Source organism: Schistocerca nitens, chromosome 8 (genome assembly GCF_023898315.1).
Source record: "Schistocerca nitens isolate TAMUIC-IGC-003100 chromosome 8, iqSchNite1.1, whole genome shotgun sequence".
In the NCBI taxonomy this organism is placed as follows: Eukaryota; Metazoa; Arthropoda; class Insecta; order Orthoptera; family Acrididae; genus Schistocerca; species Schistocerca nitens.
Window position 1 is genome coordinate 486,685,489 of NC_064621.1, and position 24,006 is coordinate 486,709,494.

General features: G+C 38.8%; 1 protein-coding gene and 1 non-coding gene across 3 annotated transcripts in view; both read right to left on the reverse strand.

The window, feature by feature from the left end:
* Positions 1-780: 780 nt before the first annotated feature.
* Positions 781-24,006, reverse strand: part of LOC126199383 (transmembrane protein 131) — a 385,780-nt gene continuing 362,554 nt past the window's right edge. Inside the window, exons 24-25 of one of the 2 annotated variants that reach the window (XM_049936301.1) lie at positions 17,403-17,725; positions 781-1,052 (exon numbers count right to left, since the gene is read on the reverse strand). In XM_049936301.1, the coding sequence (XP_049792258.1) occupies positions 963-1,052; positions 17,403-17,725 (413 nt within the window). In that variant the 3' untranslated portion in view covers positions 781-962. Of the gene's footprint in view, positions 1,053-17,402; positions 17,729-24,006 lie in introns of both variants that reach the window. The other variant, XM_049936300.1, reaches the window with a different exon arrangement.
* Positions 14,693-14,767, reverse strand: Trnal-caa (transfer RNA leucine (anticodon CAA)). The gene has a single exon. It is a non-coding gene; the product is annotated as a tRNA-Leu (tRNA).

Below are 24,006 nucleotides of genomic sequence, written 5' to 3' on the forward strand. Positions count from 1 at the left end.
AAAGAAAAGGACAAAGAGGGCAAGGGAGACAGTGAATTTTAGGTTATTATATATGTCTTAGCTCTATATGCAAAATACTACCAACTGTCTCTGGGAAAAGATAAACAGAATAACAACAGATCATATAAAAAAAATGTTTTTATTTTGAATTTATCCCTCATGACACATAAATGGCATTTTTCATTTTCTTTCTTTCTTTCTTTTTTTTTTTTTTTTTTTTTTTTTCCTCGAAGAGACCATCCATGTGCCAGTCTTAAGGATATGACATTTCTGCAGTCAAGATTCACTGCACAAAATTAATTTGTACATTCTTTGGTGACATGGTACACAATGAACACAGGATTTAAGTATTACAAACATTAGAAACACAATAATTATTTCGCAAATAATGCTCAAAAAATAAAAATAAAAAAATAAATTACATTTCTGAGTGACACACAACCATATACAGTGCTTTTAGTAACATGATAATGAAAAAATATGCAGTTTTCCAATCAAATGAGGGGAACGTCAAATTACAAATACTGAATTTTCCAACTCTCAGTTGTTGTCAGTTTCAGTTTTTAATTTCTTCTCTAGCATAGTTTATTTTAAACATAATCGTCTATGCGCAAGAAGGCAGGGTTTCTGTTGCATTTAAAAGTGAGGTTAAGAGGAAATAAACCAAGTATGCGACAAACACTCACTTGAAATTAAAATAAAACTATTCCTCATTATTATAAACTTCAAGATGGTAAACAAACAAAAATTTTGCAGATATTCACATTAAATTCAAAGAAACTTAGAGAATCTGTTTTTATAGTGCAAGGGAAACAAATTACATGCTTTTCATATCCATGATACAGTTTGATAAATTTTAATGTTTTGACTTCAATGTGTAAATGGAGTAGCATCTCTCTGTTGCTAGTGGAAATGTAGTGAATGTATCACCAGTGTCAAAACCTGTATTCTTGCCGAATGATTTAGTTGTTAGCTGGAGGGTTCCAAGATTCAGACGGACGTGGAAACCAAATAGCATTTAAAGATGTAAATGGATCAAAACCAAGGCCTCTCTGAAACATAAAGTTTTATTATGAGTCAAAAAGCATGTTTAATAAATGGCTCATTAACACGTACATTTGAATATAGGCAATACATGTGACACCAGAAGCAAGACAGCTCACATTTGATATTTCATGCTGCATAATGCAGATTTATTAATTTAGGCAATGTGAAATAGGCATGTGCCCTTTTAGCACTGCCTAAATTGCCCTAGGACTAGAGCTGACCTCTTCCACAGATGAAGCAGTGTGCAGGTATTACAAACATGGTCTCAAATCAGAACTGCTGAAATTAGACTTACGCCCACTTAACCTCTAACATACTGAGTTCAAAATCATCATGTCAGGTACATCTAAAATCACACATTAATGACACTTGTACCTAAGAGTACTTAGTTTTCAATAAGTTGAGAGCAAGACCTCTACTGTGGAAAAAAACTGACACTCTCACTCTCTCATAAATATTATAAATGAAGGGATGCTGTATCTGGTGTCAGACGAAACAGTACCACAACATGTATTTGGCTTGATGTACGGACAATCCAATCCATTGGCAGTCATATGTATGCAGACAGTTTTAATTCATTTGGAAATTATACATGATGGCATCATAAGTACCGGTGTTTGTAATCTGAAATAGAATGGGCATGAAAAGATACAGTTGCAGATAGGCCATCAGTGCCAACTTTATGCCGAGGATTATTTAATTTTAAGGATAAGTGATCCAATTTAGTGTTATTTCAAAAGTAATTATAGTTAAAAGATATTTATTGAACTGGAACTGGGCATATTGCACAGTATACTTGTTCCAATCTCAAGTAACTATTATCTGCATTAATGATACGGCACAGAACTACGTATTTTCTAAGAGTGATTAAATGACAACTGGGAAGACAGTGGAGGGCAAAGCTACAGTTCAACCACCCAAGAGAGATTCTTTACAACTCACGGTGCCGCAGTTAGCTGGTTTGATTGAAAAGAAAACAATAATTTACAGTTTAAGTAAGCCAATCTAGACTTAGTAAACAAAATATAATTTATAAAGGAAGAGTATCAGCAAAATAATGCACTTGTAACAGCTCAGTCACAAACAAATATTGATAAATTAAACAATGTTTGGTTGTACATGGATGACCAGTTAGTGTTGTCAAGTGAAAGATGGAATGAAACTTCAAACAAATCAACTGAAACAGAGGTTATATCTGATGTATAACATCACACATAGTAACCATCAATGTTTGTAAGTGTGGAAAAACGGTAGGCAGAATTTAGATTTAGGTCTATATACATACTCCACAAGCCACCATATGGTATAAAAGGTACCTCGTACCACTATTAGTAATTTCCTGCCCTATTCCATTCACAAATGGATCATGGGAAAAATGACTGTCTATATGCCTCCAACCGAGCTCTAATTTCTCTCGTCTTCGTGGTCTTTACACGAAATGTACATTGGCGGCAGGAAAATCGTTCTGCAGTCAGCTGCATCTGCCTATCCTCTAAATTTTACCATAACACTTGCATGCAGATCAAATCTACTCAAAACAAATTCAGCAGCACATGTCTGAATTTCTTTTGATGTCTTCCTTTAATATGACCTGATAGGTCGGCAGTACTTCGCAAGTACTCTGCTACCCGAGTAAATGCTTCCTTTGTGTAGTGCACCTCTTACCTATCAAGAGGAATCCTACAATTCTCCACCACATAACCCAGGTCCAGAATTCTGCAATCAAGTCCATCCCAGAAATGGTGGAGCCTCTGGTTGATACCCTCTACTCGGCTGTAAACAAAAGGTCTCCCAATTAATTTCTGGGCATTATACTGCAAATTGTGAGATCTGTTTGCAACCTGCGAGAGAGGCTAACAGCCTTCACCATTTCCACCAGTAGCCCATATGAACGGAGAATGGACTCTGAATCCAAGCAATAGACATCATTGGTGCCAAAATGAGCCACAACCTGCAGATGACTGCACCCTGAACCCTTGATAGCCACAGGCAGAGCCTTCTCCACATCTCAGATGAGACCCCATGGCAGACATACCGGGCACACATTGAAATTTTTTTCCTGTCAATAGCCACAGGCAGAGCCTTCTCTGCCTCTTAGATGAGGCCCCATGGCAGGCATACTGGACACACATTTAAGTTTTTTCCTGGCTCTTACCCTATCTTCCTAAAGGGTTCCATATCACAGCTAATATTTATTGGAGTTTCCCATAACTAGAACCCCCCCCCCCCCCCATGTGTCTGCTCAGACCCTGGTGAAGGAGCGGCCGCATGTCCACTCACAGGGTGAACACGTGAGGCCAGATGGCCGGTCCCTACATTGACACTCTGACTCATGCTACGTGAATGCATTACAACCTGCCGTTCAGCCTTCAGTGACAGTGGATCCCCAATGTTGGATACACTGTAAGGTGCCTCAGTAGCAGTCACTGTGGGTGCAACAAGTGGCACATGTGGTGCCCCATGCGACATGCCGATTCTCCGCCATCTTTACACAACAAGGCAGCAGCAGCCTGAAAATGGCTGACCATGGCCAAAAGCATCTTTAACTGTTTGCAAACTGCGGCCAGCTCCTACTGCATCCACACACGGAATGTACCCATCCTTCTATGAGAAATGAGCTGTAGAAGCACACAGAAAAGCTAGCTATGTAACTTGCTCCTCTCTTAATGTTTCACAAGTGCAGCAAGAAAATCAGTTAAATGTTGATACAACTGAACTGAGAAGAAAAGTCACAGATATTTTATTTTGACTAGTCATGCGAGCATGTAGCACTGTTTCACAGTTGCGAGGAAAGAAAAAAAAAGATCTGTTGGAGGAAGAAAGGGAATGAGAAAGTACAGTACTGACTGAAAGATAAGAAATGGGACAGAGACCTTAGGCCAAAAGAAAACAGACCAATCTTGTTGCTGAGCTCTCACTAAATTTGTTCTTGGGTAAAACTAAAAAATTATGGCCCTTATATAGCAGTAGATGTCAAATGGTTGATGAGGATGTTGAGTTAACTAATAACTACAAGATGATTCTCTATACTAGAGTTGTAATCAGTTTCAACTACAATGTGATTACTGTCTGAGACGGGACAAGGGACAGTACAAAAATAAAATGAAACTTTCAGGGACTGGTAAAACATCACATTTTTTTTTTTTACAAAATATTACTGGTTTTAAAAAAGGCTGTGTAGCATTAGCATGAAACATGGACTGAACTGCACATGATTAGCATTTATTAGTGGTAGTTACTATGTATGATGTGAAAAGCATTGTTTTCTTCTTCTTTATATTGACCGCTACTTTGCTAGCAGTCTGATTACAGTGAACTTGATTTTATAATATGTGACAGGAATAAGATAGAATCAAAAAAGGATTTATTGGGGAGGATTGTTTTAGTGAGGATACCTCAAGAGGAGGATCAGATTTTAGTAAAGTACAGGTAAGAAGATTTTAGTTTTATGGGAATTAGGCTATGGTGTAAGCAAGGGTACTGGAGAAATCCTCCGAAGAAGACTTCTTTAGCTGACTTTCATACAAAACAAAATTACATTGCGTTGTGATGCCATTTGAATGCTGCCATAGATCACATAGTTGCGCCAGCATGCATTATGAACCTTGTACTGCAGAAGATTTGGTGACATTTGCTTTATTTAGTACCAAAGCCTATAACTTATCTTATTTGCAGCTATCTTATTTTCTCTTAAAGTTGTTCTTATGTTTTGAATTTTTCAGGCCCCTCTATACATCGTAGTGTAGTAATGACTGGGCCTTGATAAAAGTACAGTATCAGAGAACTGAATTCAGTGGTTCCCTGGTTACAAACTCTGATGATATCTCCAACATTGGGAGATAAAATGATCGGCACTGAAACCTTTATCTGACCATGGCTAAACACCCATGAAACTATAATCACAAATGATATAAATACTGCCCATGAAAGCCTGGAAAGTATATACAGCCCTCAATAAATGATGGTGAATCATAATGAGAATAACATGTTAGTTACATAAAGTGGCAATAGTTTCTAGGAAATTACTGGAGTTTTCTCTCCCCCTTCCCCTTTATTCTGGTAATTTGGAATGATGCTGGGGCTTTAACTGTGACTTCGGTAATGACAACAGTCTTTGACAAAGAGACTTAGATAGAAGCAGCAAAGTATTTTTAAACAAGGTAGCAAGCAGACATAACTGGAAGCATTTATATAAGTACTGGTGAAGAGCTATTATGTGTAACTTAATGAGGTCATTCTTGGACAATAGATGATAACACACAGGGGAAAAAACTACAAAGAACGAAACTTGTCTAGCTTGAAGGGGGAAACCAGATGGCGCTATGGTTGGCTCACCGGATGGCACTGCCATAGGTCAAACAGGTATCAACTGCTTTTTTAAAAATAGGAACCCCCATTTTTTAATTACATATTCGTGTAGTATGTAAAGAAATATGAATGTTTTAGTTGTTGTTGTTGTGGTCTTCAGTCCTGAGACTGGTTTGATGCAGCTCTCCATGCTACTCTATCCTGTGCAAGCTTCTTCATCTCCCAGTACCTACTGCAACCTACATCCTTCTGAATCTGCTTAGTGTATTCATCTCTTGGTCTCCCTCTACGATTTTTACCCTCCATGCTGCCCTCCAATACTAAATTGGTGACCCCTTGATGCCTCAGAACATGTCCTACCAACCGATCCCGTCTTCTGGTCAAGTTGTGCCACAAACTTCTCTTCTCCCCAATCCTATTCAGTACTTCCTCATTAGTTATGTGATCTACCCATCTAATATTCAGCATTCTTCTGTAGCACCACATTTCAAAAGCTTCTATTCTCTTCTTGTCCAAACTATTTATCGTCCATGTTTCACTTCCATACATGGCTACACTCCATACAAATACTTTCAGAAATGACTTCCTCACACTTAAATCTATACTCGATGTTAACAAATTTCTCTTCTTCAGAAACGCTTTCCTTGCCATTGCCAGTCTACATTTTATATCCTCTCTACTTCGACCATCATCAGTTATTTTGCTCCCCAAATAGCAAAACTCCTTTACTACTTTAAGTGTCTCATTTCCTAATCTAATTCCATCAGCATCACCCGACTTAATTCGACTACATTCCATTATCCTCGTTTTGCTTTTGTTGATGTTCATCTTATATCCTCCTTTCAAGACACTGTCCATTTCATTCAACTGCTCTTCCAAGTCCTTTGCTGTCTCTGACAGAATTACAATGTCATCGGCGAACCTCAATGTTTTTATTTCTTCTCCATGGATTTTAATACCTACTCCAAATTTTTCTTTTGTTTCCTTTACTGCTTGCTCAATATACAGATTGAATAACATCGGGGAGAGGCTACAACCCTGTCTTACTCCCTTCCCAACCACTGCTTCCCTTTCATGTCCCTCGACTCTTATAACTGCCATCTGGTTTCTGTACAAATTGTAAATAGCCTTTCGCTCCCTGTATTTTACCCCTGCCACCTTTAGAATTTGAAAGAGAGTATTCCAGTCAACATTGTCAAAAGCTTTCTCTAAGTCTACAAATGCTAGAAACGTAGGTTTGCCTTTCCTTAATCTTTCTTCTAAGATAAGTCGTAAGGTCAGTATTGCCTCACGTGTTCCAACATTTCTACGGAATCCAAACTGATCTTCCCCGAGGTTGGCTTCTATTAGTTTTTCCATTCGTCTGTAAAGAATTCGTGTTAGTATTTTGCAGCTGTGACTTATTAAACTGATGGTTCGGTAATTTTCACATCTGTCAACACCTGCTTTCTTTGGGATTGGAATTATTATATTCTTCTTGAAGTCTGAGGGTATTTCTCCTGTTTCATACATCTTGCTCACCAGATGGTAGAGTTTTGTCATGACTGGCTCTCCCAAGGCCGTCAGTAGTTCCAATGGAATGTTGTCTACTCCGGGGGCCTTGTTTCGACTCAAGTCTTTCAGTGCTCTGTCAAACTCTTCACGCAGTATCGTATCTCCCATTTCATCTTCATCTACATCCTCTTCCATTTCCATAATATTGTCCTCAAGTACATCGCCCTCGTATAGACCCTCTATATACTCCTTCCACCTTTCTGCTTTCCCTTCCTTGCTTAGAACTGGGTTTCCATCTGAGCTCTTGATATTCATACAAGTCGTTCTCTTATCTCCAAAGGTCTCTTTAATTTTCCTGTAGGCAGTATCTATCTTACCCCTAGTGAGATAAGCCTCTACATCCTTACATTTGTCGTCTAGCCATCCCTGCTTAGCCATTTTGCACTTCATGTCGATCTCATTTTTGAGACGTTTGTATTCCTTTTTGCCTGCTTCATTTACTGCATTTTTATATTTTCTCCTTTCATCAATTAAATTCAATATCTCTTCTGTTACCCAAGTATTTCTACTTGACCTCTTCTTTTTACCTACCTGATCCTCTGCTGCCTTCACTACTTCATCCCTCAAAGCTACCCATTCTTCTTCTACTGTATTTCTTTCCCCCATTCCTGTCAATTGTTCCCTTATGCTCTCCCCGCAACTCTGTACAACCTCTGGTTCTTCAGTTTATCCAGGTCCCATCGCATTAAATTCCCACCTTTTTGCAGTTTCTTCAGTTTTAATCTGCAGTTCATAACCAATAGATTGTGGTCAGAGTCCACATCTGCCCCTGGAAATGTCTTACAATTTAAAACCTGGTTCCTAAATCTCTGTCTTACCATTATATAATCTATCTGATAAATTTTAGTATCTCCAGGGTTCTCCCATGTATACAACCTTCTTTCATGATTCTTAAACAAAGTGTTAGCTATGATTAAGTTGTGCTCTGTGCAAAATTCTACCAGGCGGCTTCCTCTTTAATTTCTTAGCCCCAATCCATATTCACCTACTATGTTTCCTTCTCTCCCTTTTCCTACACTCGAATTCCAGTCACCCATGACTATTAAATTTTCATCTCCCTTCACTATCTGAATAATTTCTTTTATTTCATCATACATTTCTTCAATTTCTTCGTCATCTGCAGAGCTAGTTGGCATATAAACTTGTACTACTGTAGTAGGTGTGGGCTTCGTATCTATCTTGGCCACAATAATGCGTTCACTATGCTGTTTGTAGTAGCTTACCCGCATTCCTATGTTCCTATTCATTATTAAACCTACTCCTGCATTACCCCTATTTGATTTTGTGTTTATAATCCTGTAGTCACCTGACCAGAAGTCTTGTTCCTCCTGCCACCGAACTTCACTAATTCCCACTATATCTAACTTTAACCTATCCATTTCCCTTTTTAAATTTTCTAACCTACCTGCCCGATTAAGTGATCTGACATTCCACGCTCCGACCCGTAGAACGCGAGTTTTCTTTCTCCTGATAACGACATCCTCTTGAGTAGTCCCCGCCCGGAGATCCGAATGGGGGACTATTTTACCTCCGGAATATTTTACCCAAGATGACGCCATCATCATTTAATCATACAGTAAAGCTGCATGCCCTTGGGAAAAATTACGGCCGTAGTTTCCCCTTGCTTTCAGCCGTTCGCAGTACCAGCACAGCAAGGCCGTTTTGGTTATTGTTACAAGGCCAGATAAGTCAATCATCCAGACTGTTGCCCTTGCAACTACTGAAAAGGCTGCTGCCCCTCTTCAGGAACCACACGTTTGTCTGGCCTCTCAACAGATACCCCTCCGTTGTGGTTGCACCTACGGTACGGCTATCTGTATCGCTGAGGCACGCAAGCTTCCCCACCAGCAGCAAGGTCCATGGTTCATGTTTTAGTTAGACCACTTTTTACGCTTTGTGATAGATGGTGCTGTAATAGTCACATGGCTCACAATTTTAGACTAACAGTTGGTAACAGGTAGGATTTTAAAATTAAAATACAGAACGTAGGTACGTTTGAACATTTTATTTCGGTTGTTCCAATGTGATACATGTACCTTTGTGAACTTATCATTTCTGAGAACGATTGCTGTTACAGCGTGATCACCTGTAAAGACCACATTAATGTAATAAATGCTCAAAATGATGTCCGCAAACCTCAATGCATTTGGCAATACGTGTAATGACATTCCTCTCAACAGCGAGTAGTTCGCCTTCCGTAATGTTTGCACATGCATTGACAATGCGCTGATGCATGTCGTCAGGCGTTGTCGGTGGATCACGATAGCAAATATCCTTCAACTTTCCCCACAGAAAGAAATCCCGGAACGTCAGATCCGGTGAACGTATGGGCCATGGTATGGTGCTTCGACGACCAATCCACCTGTCATGAAATATGCTATTCAATAGCGCTTCAACTGCACGCGAGCTATGTGCCAGACATCCATTATATTGGAAATACATCGCCATTCTGTCATGCAGTGAAACAGCTTGCAGTAACATCGGTAGAACATTACATAGGAAATCAGCATCCATATCACCATTTAGATTGCCATTGTAAAAATGGGGGCCAATTATCCTTCCTCCCATAATGCTGCACCATACATTAACCCGCCAACGTCACTGATGTTCCACTTGTCACAGCCATTGTGGATTTTCTGTTGCCCAATAGTGCATATTATGCTGGTTTACATTACCGCTGTTGGTGAATGACGCTTTATCGCTAAATAGAACGCATGCAAAAAATCTGTCGTCATCCCATAATTTCTCTTGTGCCCAGTGGCAGAACTGTACACGACGTTCAAAGACGTCACCATGAAATTCTGGTGCATAGAAATATGGTACGGGTGCAATCGATGTTGAAGTAGCATTCTCAACACCGACGTTTTTGAGATTCCCGATTCCCACGCAATTTGTCTTCTACTGATGTGCGGATTAGCCGTGACAGCAGCTAAAACACCTACTTGGGCATCATCACTTGTTGCAGGTCATGGTTTACGTTTCACATGTGGCTGAACACTTCCTGTTTCCTTAAGTAATGTAACTATCCGGCGAACAGTCTGGACACTTGGATGATGTCGTCCAGGATACCGAACATCATACATAGCACACGCCTGTTGGGCATTTTGATCACAATAGCCATACATCAACACGATATCGACCTTTTCCACAATTGGTAAACGGTCCATGTTAACACGGGTAATGTATCACGAAGCAAATACTGTCCGCACTAGCGGAATGTTACATGATACCACGTACTTACACGTTTGTGACTATTACAGCACCATCTATCACAAAGCGAAAAAATGGTCCAACTAAAACATTTATATTTATTTACGTACTACACAAGTATGTATTAAAAAATGGGGGTTCCTATTTCAAAAAAACACAGTTGATATCCGTTTGACCTATGGCAGTGTCATCTAGCGGGCCAACCATAGCGTCATCTGGTTTCCCCCTTCAAGCTAGAAGAGTTTTGTTCTTTGTAGTTTTTTCGTTTGATGCTTACTTCATGAGATATTTGGCCCGGTCACTATCAATGGACCACCCTGTATAACTCTGAAAAAACTGAATCATATTTAAATATATTCTAAACTATCATTAGAAGAGTAAAACATAAAATATTGCTGTTGCACAGGAATAGCACTTTGATTAATAAATGAAATAGCTAATTTAAGCTTACTTTGAATAAGGCTCTGGGTTCCTTAAATAAAAACAATATCTCAAAGTTAATGCTTTAATACAGTTAATAAAGTTAACAGTATGCCTAATACTTCCAGTCAAAAAGTATGTAAATAGCAAATTTTAATTGGGTCTTTCACCCTAAAAATATTTAAGTATTTGAAAATAACTAATACAGTACTATAGTAATACATTACTAAAATAGTACTAATATTTCGAAACTGAAAATTTAACATTATGTATGTATTTAATTCTCTATTTTATAAAGACTTTTAATATTGATCTAAATGCCATTATTAGGGCTAGAGTGTCTTTAGAAGGGTGCAAATGGTGACCATCTGACTGGATTACTGAATATGAAGTTGTCGATGATGACTGGTTGGATATCCAATTCATCCAAAACATCTCGGTGGGCATGAAGAACAGCCAAGTTGTTCAGTCGCTTCTGTCCCATTGTTAATCAGAGATATGACTTCAGACATCTAAGGGCGCTAAATGACCTTTCTGTTGTTGCTGTCATGATTGGAACTACTTAGGGAAGCTTAATGCACTTCACTACTTCACCTAATATTCCTCCAACTGCAGGCTCTAGTGTAATGTACTTTCTAATATCACACGCTTTTTAAGACCAGTTTTTTTTTATTAGCGATATCAGCTAACATATTCAAGTGTAAGTGCAGTCTCTCAATGACTAGGTCATTTTTGAAAAATCAGTTGATTTTTCCAAATATGTTTCACCTCTGTTTACTAAAAGCAAGCACTATTGTTCAACTGCAATGACCTGTGTGAGTCCAGTTGAAGCAAACAACTCAGTAATGCAAGATTGCACCATTTCACAAACTTCAATGTACATAGCTTTGTATTATTCCTTTGGGGTTTTGAAGGTGTGTGGTGAACTGGTTTTATTGCTTTCATACTTCTTTGGTATACTTCAATTCCGAGGAAGCAAAGGGTCATAAACTTGTGAAAGTTTTCTTTTAAACACAATTCTCAAAAGTGTTCAAAACTATCATGCCTTCCATTCAATATACAAATCAAGCCCTCATATACTTTTTCCAAATCAGCAACACTTAGACGAGGGCACTGAATTTTTTCATTGACACCCTCTACTGGGTTCACTGCATGGCAATAAAAACGTAAAAAGAAATTGTAACATTGACTCAAGGTAGCCTGCACTTTTGTAACCTGCCTCTGTTTTGTCCTCTGCAGGAAATGTTTCAAAAAACTCTAGAAGTTCTTCAAAGTATTTCAATATTCTCAAGATACTAAAAGCATGCATAGTCCATCGAGTCGGGCAAAGGAGTCATATACCAGCTTGGTCATTGGTGCTCTCACAACGTATACTTCTTGGAAGTCCCATCCTTTTGTTGGATTCCATTACGGTGTGTTTGACTAAAGCCATAATACCCCTCATAGATGTAAAATGGCAGGGACTGTCTAGAGCTGCCAAGTTTAAACTGTGAGCAGTGCAGTGCACATAACGTGCTTTTGGTTGTATATCCAAAACTAACTTTTTTAGTCTTTTGTGAACTTAACTCTCATATTTGAGGCACCATTATAGCACTGTCCTCTTAAGTTATCCACTGACAAATCAATACGAGCAAAAATGTCTTTTAAAATACTAAACAGAGTTTGTGATTCAGTGTTGGGGGAAGTAAATGCATCTTCTTTTTTTGAAGAAAATTGTAACAGACTTTTAGCATCTGCCTCTGTAGGTTTTGCAAAAAACTTTTTCGGTAGATGCTTCATACTCTAACCACGTATATCTGATCAACCAAGACTTCTGAAAAGATCTTCCCTTACGTGATTGTCCAGGTTTTGGCTGTAAACGGTTCTCACCTGAAGACAACGAAGCAATTGACAACACAATAATTGATGGAGGTTGACTTGCAGTATCATCAACTTCCAAGTGCACCTTTTTGGTAACAAATTTATCCATTGCAAACTTAATTCACAATACACAAAGAGACTAAAGTAAATGAATAAAATATAGTCATATAAAATAGTTTACTAGACACTAAAGTCAGAACACTAAATAAGTCTGCAGTATGCACTGAATGAAACTATCCGCACTGAATTACTGCGACAGCAGGGTGGGCTTTATATAGCTGCGGCATTGTAATGTCTTGAATCATCAAGGTGATGTGAGGCAGAGGGTTCCAGGCACTTCTGCTCCAGTCTTTTTATGTCACTACAGCTGCAGTGCTGGCCCACCGGCACCAGACTTTACCCGAAGGTTTGTGCACCGGGACAAATTCTAAGTGTGCCCGCAGTACCGTAACAGTATCATGATTCCCACCACTTGTTTTCAGTTAACCTGATTACTACCGTAATAATTATTTGTTTTAACTCATTACTGAATGTATTTTAAAAGGTAACTATCGTCAAACAAGGAAAATAAAAAATTTCAACATAATTTTCTGATTTTATAAAGCATAATATAACTAACAATTTTCTTAAATAATTGGGGAGCTCCACCATCCGAAACGAATTTTTGAGGGGGCTTGGGCCCCCTCAGGCCCCATGATGGAGTCGGCACCTGTGGTAACGCGTTATCCTCAAAACTATTTACCTGTTACAAGCGAAACAAGGTAATTTCATACCATATAACTGGTATAAATAAATGAATAAATCTTTCTTTTTACAATGTTTCTGTATTATAAATCAAGAAATATCTTATATAATTTTGTCATTAATATATGTGTAGCATCTAAGACAAAAGGTTAGTTTGTGTAGACGTCCCATTAGATATGATTGATGTTACTGAGACTAAAATGCACGAAGAAGTAAGGACATAACACTAGTGAGTGCATCCCAACACGTTAAACCCAAAATACGTTAAAGTTTCGTGTTGTGAACAGTTTTATTTAATAACCTGAATGACATTTAAATCTCTCTGTCTTACCAGACAAGTAGTGTTTTACGTTCTTCACTGCAATTGAAGTGATTATCATCACTGTTAAGTGTTAATGTGTGTATGTTTAATAAACCAATGTGTTTGAAATAAACCATTGTATTTGAACAGAGAAAAACTTGTGTTATTCCTAAATAATATAAAAGTTTCTGGGTGCAAGTATGCTACTGTGTAATTTAAAGTGATTGAAGAAACACAAGTTGTAAGTTTTGTACATAAACAAAAAGTAAATTTTGAGATTAGTGTATTGTGACTTTCGTACGTCAGAGTAACTTTTGGAGTCAGTTAGCGAATTTCGACTCTAGATTCAACAATAGTGATAAGCACTGGTTTACTGGAAGGGCAATCAAACTGGAGTAAATGGAAATACAAAGAAAATGTCTGTCTACTTGGTATGCTTGGAGCGTTTGGCATTGTTAAAGGTAGGTTAGTTAAACCTTTACAACCTGCAGAAGGTGCTACTGCTCAAGTAAAAGAGGCATATAAGAACACATTAAATAATTATCTTAAGGCTGACAGCAATGCTTTAATTGTATCAACCATGGCTATGACAGACGAAACATTGCAGAAAATAATGTGTCTTAACACATCCTGAGAAGTACAGGTAGAATTGCATAAATTATTTGACAATATTTCTGAAAATAAAAGTTTATGACCTCTGTTTACAATTTTTTGGATTTGTGAAACATTCTAATAAAAACATAACAACTAATGTACCAAATTTGAAAAATGTATGGAATGATTTGAAATAAGAAGTGGCCAAAGATGCTGAAAATCATCCAGAATTGCCCAATTTATATTTAATTTGTATAATTTTAGATCCACTACCAGATGAGTATTTTTCATTAAAATAAAGCAGAATGCTTATGTCAAAAACTGATAGGACTGTTGATAACTTGACAATTCAACTCTGTGGACATGAGAAAGCTTTGCCGAGTAAAGGCACTTTTAAGCATCTCATCAAAACAACGATCTAAATACCCACAGAGGAAAATGAAAATTGTCTATCATTACTCTAAGAAGGCGTATCATGTGATCAAGAAATTTTGAAAGTGGATTGTGGATGTTCGAGCACAAAAGCCTTAGAAAAGTGGTGTGTTGGAAGCTGTTAAAACCACAAATATGAACATGATTTTGTTTCCAGAATGAGATTTTCACTCTGCAGCAGAGTGTGCGCTGATGTGAAACTTCCTGGCAGATTAAAACTGTGTGCCCGACCGAGACTCGAACTCGGGACCTTTGCCTTTTGCGGGCAAGTGCTCTACCAACTGAGCTACCGAAGCACGACTCACGCCCGGTACTCACAGCTTTACTTCTGCCAGTACCTCGTCTCCTACCTTCCAAACTTTACAGAAGCTCTCCTTCGCAGGAATAAGGATTTAAGAGAAGTGAAGTTCATACCTCCCATTTTATGAGACATAAAAGTTCTTACACGACTTTTTTCATATGTTGTATTGATGACGGACTGTTGTGGCAACAATGATAGTGAATTTAAAGAATTTATTGAAGCCCTTGCAAGAGAATTCAAAATAAAATCAAACCTGGCATCATTTTTCTTGGGATCGGAAATTGAGAGAAAAGAAGATGGATCCATTCAAATCAGTAAGATGCACTACTGCAAGAAGGTTTTGGAGCATTTTGGCATGATTGTGGAGTTGTTACAACTCCAATTATAAAGGACGATGCCATGGAAGAGAACCTTATCAACACTCAATATCCATGTAGGCGAGCAGTTGGATCCTTGATGTACTTGATGTGTGGGACAAGACCAGACATAGCATATGCTGTAGGAGTAGTACATAGAAGTCAGGAAACTCTGACAGTGTGTGATGTAATAAAGGTAAAAAGAATCTTTTGCTATTAAATAATGCTTAGGTAAAAGATACATTTGACTATGTGATAAATTACAAAAGCATTGAAGACAAAAGCATTCTTGACCGTTATAGTGATGCCAGTCATGGAGATGATTTAGAGAATGGATGATACACTTCAGGTGTTCTTTGCTTGTAATCTGGTGCACCTGTCAGCTGGACGAGTAAGCAACAAACTTCAGTTGCAGTCTCTACTACAGAAGCTGAAGTTACAGCGGCTAGTGAAGCAGCATGAGGAATTGTTTGGATCAAGAGACTTTTAACTGAACTTTGACAACTAAAGGATTTGAAACCTTGCCTACAAGTGGACAGAATCACAAATTTCACTTTTTTTCAAGAATTAGTTACAGCTAGTGAAATTATTATTTCAAGAGCAAAAGCAGAAAATCAGCTTGTGGATTTATCAAGAAAATCATTATTTGCTGTTAGACAACGACAATTGTGCAATAATGTGTATGTGTGTGTGTGTGTGTGTGTGTGTGTGTGTGTGTACTCTTCTCTGCAATGGAAATTATTTTTATCCTTGTTAAGTGTTAAAGTATAGATGTTCAATAACCCACTGTTTTTGAACAAATAAAAACTTGTTATTCCTAAATAATCAAATTACACCAAATAACTGCCATCTGGATTTGAATTGACACCCCTATAGCTGTCATTCAGTCTCCATCAGCCAAATCTTTATTAAATTTTTCTTTACATTCCACCAGGTTCCTAAGTTAGGTGATATTTACTTGTCTGACGCTTGGTGTCATATTCAATTCAACCACTTGCCTGGTGAGCAGTAGTGTAATGTAGGAAGCCTACAGTTTAGAGTTTCTAATGAAAGACAATTCACCACAGTTTATCAATATTAAAGACTGGTAAAATGAGTTTTTCTGAATACAAATTTATTATAGTTTGGACAAAAAAATTGAGGCTGTATCCTGCGAGTGTTTGTGATGGAAGAAAGGGACAGTATGCAGCCGCTGGATACATCAGTCAACATGCTTAGGTAACAGATACATTTGACTATGTGATAAATTACAAGAAAGGAATCATCATTTATGCAAATGTTGTTCATGTGGAATAAAAGTTTTTAATTTTATTCTACACTACTGAATTGTTTCAGCATTTGAGCCACTGTGAAGTACATATTTAACATGTCAACAAATTCATTCAAAAACTGTCACACACACACACACACACACACACACACACACACACATAAACTGGCTGCAGCATCATAACATTAAAACAGTAAAGGCCATACATGATTTATTTGTATAGTTTCCACATGTTTTGTCTGAGTTTTATTGACAACCTAATGTTTGAGGGACCTGCCCCTCCTTTCCAATTTTCCCTAATCATATGTATCTGCCAGCAATACGTGGAATTTCATCTCACGAAGGTAAGTACTCACCATCCACTCTTGTCTTCCTCTGTAGGACACAATGAATGAATAGATGACTGAATGAGCGAATTTATGAGAGAACAAAGTGGATGAATATTATGCGCACGTTATCAAGCAACAAATCCCAGATATATTCAATGTGTGATATCTCAAGAAAATTTGTAGACGAGACATGAAGTGAAACATCTCATCTGCCCTATTAGAATAGATTTCTGAGACAGTGTTGATCGAAGGATATCTCTTCGAGAACTAAAAGTTTTTGGTTGTAGCAGCTGTGTGTAATAGTTTTTGGAAGCTGAGATATGGCTAATGTTCATTATAACATCATAGAAAACCACAGTGGAGACCTATCTGGTACAATGCTGATCAATGTACAGGTAGGTATAATTCTCAAGCTTCAATAATTCACATGTGTTCACTCTTCACCGCATCTCCGAAATGATATGACATACTGGAAAGGATGCTGACAGTCAGTTGAGCACTAGTAATGTTGATTCATCCCTTGGTTACCATTGTATTTGAAGAATCGTCTCTAATTTGCTGCTGAAGTTTCACTGCATATGCTATACGTACACACACACACACACACACACACACACACACACACACGTTCATATGTTAAACAGGCATGAGAATATGAGAACGTAATAAATCTTACATCAAGATCACCGGAAGATGGTGGCTCATCCTCAATAGCGCCGTCTGTGCTGCCCTGTGCATGTACAGGTGCTACTGGAGGGAGGATGGGTGCTGGAGTAGTCAGTGGTGGAGCAACTGGACCAGGGCCAGTTGACCATGCTGATGATGACCATACAGAGCCAATACAAAGTGAGTTACTTGGTCCCCACGGTGAATATGACTGATCTATTTTGTTCTTTGCTGTCACAGAAACATCAGAAAACAGAGAATCATTGTGGCTTTCCAATGGCTGTGGTGGTGTATAAAGTGGCTTCCATAATGCATCCATCATCGGCCAAGAGTCTGCTGCAACAACAAAAAAATACAATAATGAAAATATATCAGCAACAATGATATCTAAGCTAGGCACATAATCTCAAGAAAGTGTTTCAACTGCATGTGATGCAAAAATTTTACTATTAAACCTCTAAATACCTTTACAACCAATTCACTGCAACACATAATTGTTGTTAATAAAGAATAGGGCGCTACTTTACAAATTATGCTTGGGATATAACAGTCAGGCCCATTGTAACTAAGAAGCATGAGAACACCATCAACACAACTATCCATAAATAAAGAGCACTGCAGGAGACTCCTTCCATGAAAATTATTAGCAGTTACAGTAAAGAAAGTAATGCTTGTAACATTTCACTGAAGGACATCATACCTTGTACAAATCTGTCAGGAAGAACGTAAGTAACTATGGAAGCCCCAACTATGGTGTACTAGAATATGGTGCATCCAAGTAAAGTCATATACTTTTTGTATATTTAAAAGGAAAGATGCCTATTAAATGCTGTCTACATTGGAAAGTCTGTTGAACAGCCACTTCCATTAAGTTATGAACATTTAATTGGTATTTTCAATACCTGCACTTGGAATGATTAAGGAGCTTCGTAGTCTTTAGGATCAGTTGACAGCTGACCTGTCACTCCAAAGTCTTTTTATGTAGTTCATTAAAGCAATGCTTCTGGAATTGCTGCAGTACAATTGGGTGCACCCCGTTTTGAGGATGGAGATCAAAAATGTTTAACTCTATGGGTGGGAAATCATCACGTCTACCTACTGAACTGAAATTACTATGAGAATTTCCTTTGACTTGGTTCACAGTTATCGCAGGACGCTGTTTTGGAGTTATCCATAGCCAGGCACCATATCAGGAGCTTCAGCCATAAGAGATTCCAGTTCTCACATAGAGATAGAGCCATTATATGACTTAGAACCCTCTCTAATGTCTTAAGGTAGTCGTCAAATGTTGGATCCTGGCTTTCAGTGGCAGTAGCCAATACAAAGTGTGCTGGAATTGTCTGGGCAATATCTGCTGGTGATCTTTTGGGAATATGGTCATTTCAGAATCAGTTCCATAGGTGGTTGACTGCATTTACCAAACATTTTCCTGATAGCTTCCTAGACTCATGCAGTCCAAGTTGAAGCAGTTGTTGGAGTTCAGGAACAGTTGCCATGGCTTTTTGTTGTTCTCTTTCATAAGGCGGTAAGCTTTGGCCATTATGGCCTAGAAGGCTGCAAAGTTTTCTGGTGTTGGTCAGGATTTAGACCATTGTAGGACTATATACCTGACCCTGCTCTACCAGAGGATAGTTTCCATCTTGCCAGCTTCCTTATTAGACTCTGTTCTGCTTGGTAGATGGATCAAGACTGTGCAGTGATCAATGGATTGAAGGTCGTCACAAACTTTCCATCGAAGAAAATCTGGATGGACTGAAGAGCATAATAATTTGTCTATTGGTCAGGGCCACTTTGTAGCAGTGGTGAAGCATATTTCATCAATAGTGTTATGATACACAGTTCCCTGTGCATGATGATCTCAGCAACTCAACACATGCATCAAGTAAGGGACAAGCTCCATAGCACAATGAGTGCACTGAAGTCTGCCAGTAGGTAAAATAGTTGGTGGAGTTCAGGGACGTAGACAAGTTGGGACAAAGAGGGGATCCAACCCCCCCCCCCCCCCCCCCTCAGCCAAGAAGCTTTTTTGGTGTGTAAAGTCATGTTGAAATATGGCAATTAGTTTAATGAAAATGTGATTAAATTTGCCTGTTGAAAACTTACAGTATCTGTTGTATTACAAAGTTTGGCAGCAGCGAGAAGTGGCATATGTCTAAAAGTTGTTGATGCTAAGTTGAGGTCACGATTAGAAGACACTCACATCAGCATCTCGGGCAGTGATGTCACATTCTGGCCTGAGATGGTGGAGTCGGCAGTCATGTGTCGGTGAGGTGTGCTTGCTTTTTTTTTTTTTTTTTTTTGTGTGTGTGTGTGTGTGTGTGTGTGTGTGTGTGTGGTTTTACTGATGAAGGCTGTGGGTGAAAGCTAAGCAGCAATCTATCTTTTGCTACATTGTAGACTTTACGATTTGTATCTTCAAAGTAAAAATGTTATTAGAAACCTTTTACTGCTTGTGCAGTCTTTCCAGTTTTACATACTTTTTGGCAGTCATATTAAGTTGTATTCAGGTATGCATAAGTATGTTAACTTAGAACCTCTGAAGCTCAGTAATGGATAATTATATCAAAAAAAGTTTCAAGGTTCCCCGAGAACATCATCTTCAGAACATATGGTAAATATTTCGGCAGTTCATAATAATGGCTATAACCACAACTGGTATTTTTTGTATCCAAAAATCATGGTTTTTTTGGTGTATCTTGATAATGGATACAGATTTTCGATAGCAGCAATACAGCATTTCTACATGATTGTCTATGGAACGTGCAGTTAAAATCTGAGCTATTTGCTATTGTTAGTTATGTAGATAATTGTGACTCATAGTGCAAAAACAGCTAAAATGGTTTTTGCTGTTTTCTGCATTAAGTACAGCAATTCTGAACATCTGGATCTTGGTAAAGGATAACGATATTGCAAAAATTTCAACGATCCACAAGAATAACATTTTAAGAACATTTGGTAAATACTTTGTCGCTGTGCCATGAACAGAAATTATAGGAGGCGCCATCCCTACAACTGCAATTTTTCTCACAAACAAACAGTGCTTTATAAGGCACCTAATGCCTATCTAAATCACATCTAACACTCAATTTGCCTGGCCTGGAGCTTGTTTAAATATTGACCCTGTACTGCAGGACAGCTACAGTTTGCCCCTTCTTCCTATAAGTATACAAGTGTCGTTAGGCCATGGTGGTTATGGGGTTATGTGTTATCCCTTAAAAAAAACCATACTTGTAAATACCTGCTTGTAATGTCCTTTTAAATGACTTAGAAACTAACAGCAATGCTCCAGAAGACAGACCCTTTAGGGTAAAAACATTTTAAGAATGGAAATGTGACTTTATAGGCCTTTTAAAATATAGAATAATGTTTGCAAGCAAATGGAAAATGTTTCATTACTCACTTAATTATCATGGGCGATCAACAAGTTTCTGTTTGAAGACTGTACACAGTCCAGAATTGGTATGCCAATCAGGCAAAATCACCTTGAGCACTGAAGCAACATCCCACCGATGCACCAGGTTAAAGACACCCATGTGGTAAGTCACCATGTCATGCTGCATGAAGAAGTCCATAAATGCCTGCTGTACATCCCCATCCAACATGAATCGTCAACCTGTTGAAGCCTTTTTTTAAGGGGCTGAGGGCTGATAATCAATGGAGAGATCAGGACTACAGGGCATCTGCTTGAGTGTCTCCTGCTTGAGTTGGTGCTGTTTGTAATGGATGAGGCTGGCCTCCCAGATTGACTGGCATCTTATGTCGAATTGCAGCCAGCATGGAAATTTGTGGACCATTAAATAATGATGGTTTTCAAAAGACATGGATGATGTTCTTTCTCCAATGGGTGTCTACCGGTGTTTGTCCTTCGGCAGCCAAGAAAAGAATACCAAGATGCTGGTCCTTTTTGGACGCATTCCGTAATAATGTCACCATAGTTTAAGGTTTTGCATTTACTGCACACACATTGGAAAGACACAAATGCCACACTAATCCCGCCTACATCTCGTGCTTGTGTACCCATATCGGAGTCATAGTATGTTGCATATACTCTGCAGCAACACCCTCAAACAGAAACTTTTTGATCGTCCTTTATACACGGACATAATTAATATGCCCATAGGACCTGTTGTGTGGGAGAAGAAGGGAGGCCACAAAGCTGTTCTATTTATCATACCTATATACGAATGTATAATTTTGCTTTCGATTAATATTTCATTTTGGCAGTAGTTTGAAAGGGCTGCCCTTTTCCTCAAGTGCAACATCTACAAATTATGCCCGAAAGCATGCAGTTTCGAGAGTATTTTCATATCATGACCACCTAGATAAAAAGCAAAATTTGATAACATGATGAAGTAAACTGATAACAGTTGAATATGGCAAAATCACATAAATGCAGTACAGTGGACGTTATTTTTCAGCCATAAGCCAATAGTATTATAGCTTGTTCTACTTTTTTGTGTCACCTCAGCGGAGAGCAGGGGTATGGTATGCACTATGGTGTGTTGTGGTGAGAGAAATGTTGGGGAGTGAAATCCCCCACAGTGCTGAAGCCATTTACAGCTCACACTGAAATCTGACCACTTGCTGTGATGGAAATGATGCAAGGAAATAGCAAGGTCTTGTGAAAGCAAGTTACAGCTACATTCATGTTCACATGTAGTGCTAATTTGAAGCTACCTTGCACTGAAGTCTGACCATTTGCTGTGATGGAAATGACGTTAGGATGCGGCAAGGACTAGTGACAGTGCATTACAGTGATGTTCATGTACACATGTGGTACTTATTTGTAGTTATGAATGTGAAATGAAATTAAATAAATGCCACAGCACAGTGTAAATAGTTCACTGTGTCATGACTAATCCAGTGCCACTTAATGTCAGCTCATGTAGACTGGCAAGCACCATGGCAAGTGTCATCAAACCTTTCAAATTCTACTGATGAATACCAAACAATACAAGGGGACACTGCTTCAAGAAACATTGGACAAGTTATATATCTTTTCCTTCCCCACCCTCGTTTTCCACCTACCCTCTATCCCCCTTACAGCTTCCCAACTGCCTCTTGCATCTCCCCCTCCTTTCTCTGTTCATCTCCTCCCCCACTGTTTGACCATTTCCTCCTTCCCCCCCTCTCTCTCTCTCTGTACATCTGTCTCCTGCTCCTCCTGTCTCTGCCTGTCCCATCCTCACCCCTTTCTATGTCCATCTCCTCTATCCCACTCACCCCACCTCCAAATCCCTGCTGATACTACCCACCCAACACACCTCTGGTGCAGGACAGCCTGCATTTTGGGGCTTGGAGAACTGTTTCTTGCTCCTGACAAGTAGGCTGCTCTGCAAAGCAACCTGATTAGGCAAGTCAATAATATTATCGCACAATTCGCTTGTCATACAGGTCAGCATATTTGGAGGGGTTGGGGGGGGGGACATGTTTTTATCCTTATCTTCACTCCTAATGGAGGTAGGTTGTTATAAACCTAACAGTGCTGATAGGAAGTTTACTGTTTGTGTGCCAAATTTGGCTGAACTCTGTCCAGGGGTTTGGGAAGATATCCCAATCTTCTAAATTAATCTGTAGAACAATACACTTAGTATGAGTGTCGTCAATACGTATTACAACAGTGCTTTCATTTCCATTCATTGTATGTTTGAATAAAATCTTTGTCCCGCCAGCCATTTCTTCTAATTGAGGAACAAATAGAATTCTGAGGGAGTCAAGTCTGGAGAATATGGGGGATGTGAAACGAGTTGGAATCCTATTTCCATTAATTTTGCGACCACAACTGCTGAGGTGTGTGCTGGTGCATTGTCGATGGAAAAGGACTTTTTTGTGGTCCAATCACCAGCGATTTTCTTGCAGCTCGGTTTTCAAACGGTCCAATAACGATGAATAATATGCACCTGTAATAGTTTTACTCTTTTCCAGATAGTCGATGAGGACTATCCCTTGCGAATCCCAAAAGACAGTCACCATAACCTTTCTGGCAGAAGGAATGGTCTTTGCCTTTTTGGTACAGATTCCCTCTTGGTAACCTATTGTTTAGATTGTTGTTTGGTCTCAGGAGTATAGTAATGTAACTATATTTCATCCACAGTGACGAAACGATGCTTAAAGTCCTGCAGATTCTTCCTGAACAGCTGCAAACCATCCTTGCAACACTTCACACGATTCCGTTTTTGGTCAAGCATGAGCAATCGCAGAACCCATCTTGCAGATAGCTTACTCATGTCCAAATGTTTATGCAAAATATTACGTACCCATTCATTCGAGATGCCCACAGCACTAGCAATCTCATGCACCTTAACTCTTCTGTCATCCATCACCATATCAGGGATTTTATCAATAATTTCTGGACCCGTAACCTCCACAGGGTGTCCAGAACTTTCAGTATCACTTGTGCCCACACGGCCAATCCGAAAATTTTGAAACCACTTATAAACTGTTCTAATCGAGGGTGCAGAGTCACCGTAATGTTTATCAAGCTTCTCTTTAGTCTCCTGAGGCGTTTTGCCTTTCATAAAGTAATGTTTAATCAGCACATGAAATTCTTTTTCATCCATTTTTGACAATGACTCGACTTCCTCGATTCACACGAATACCAAACACAAAGAAAT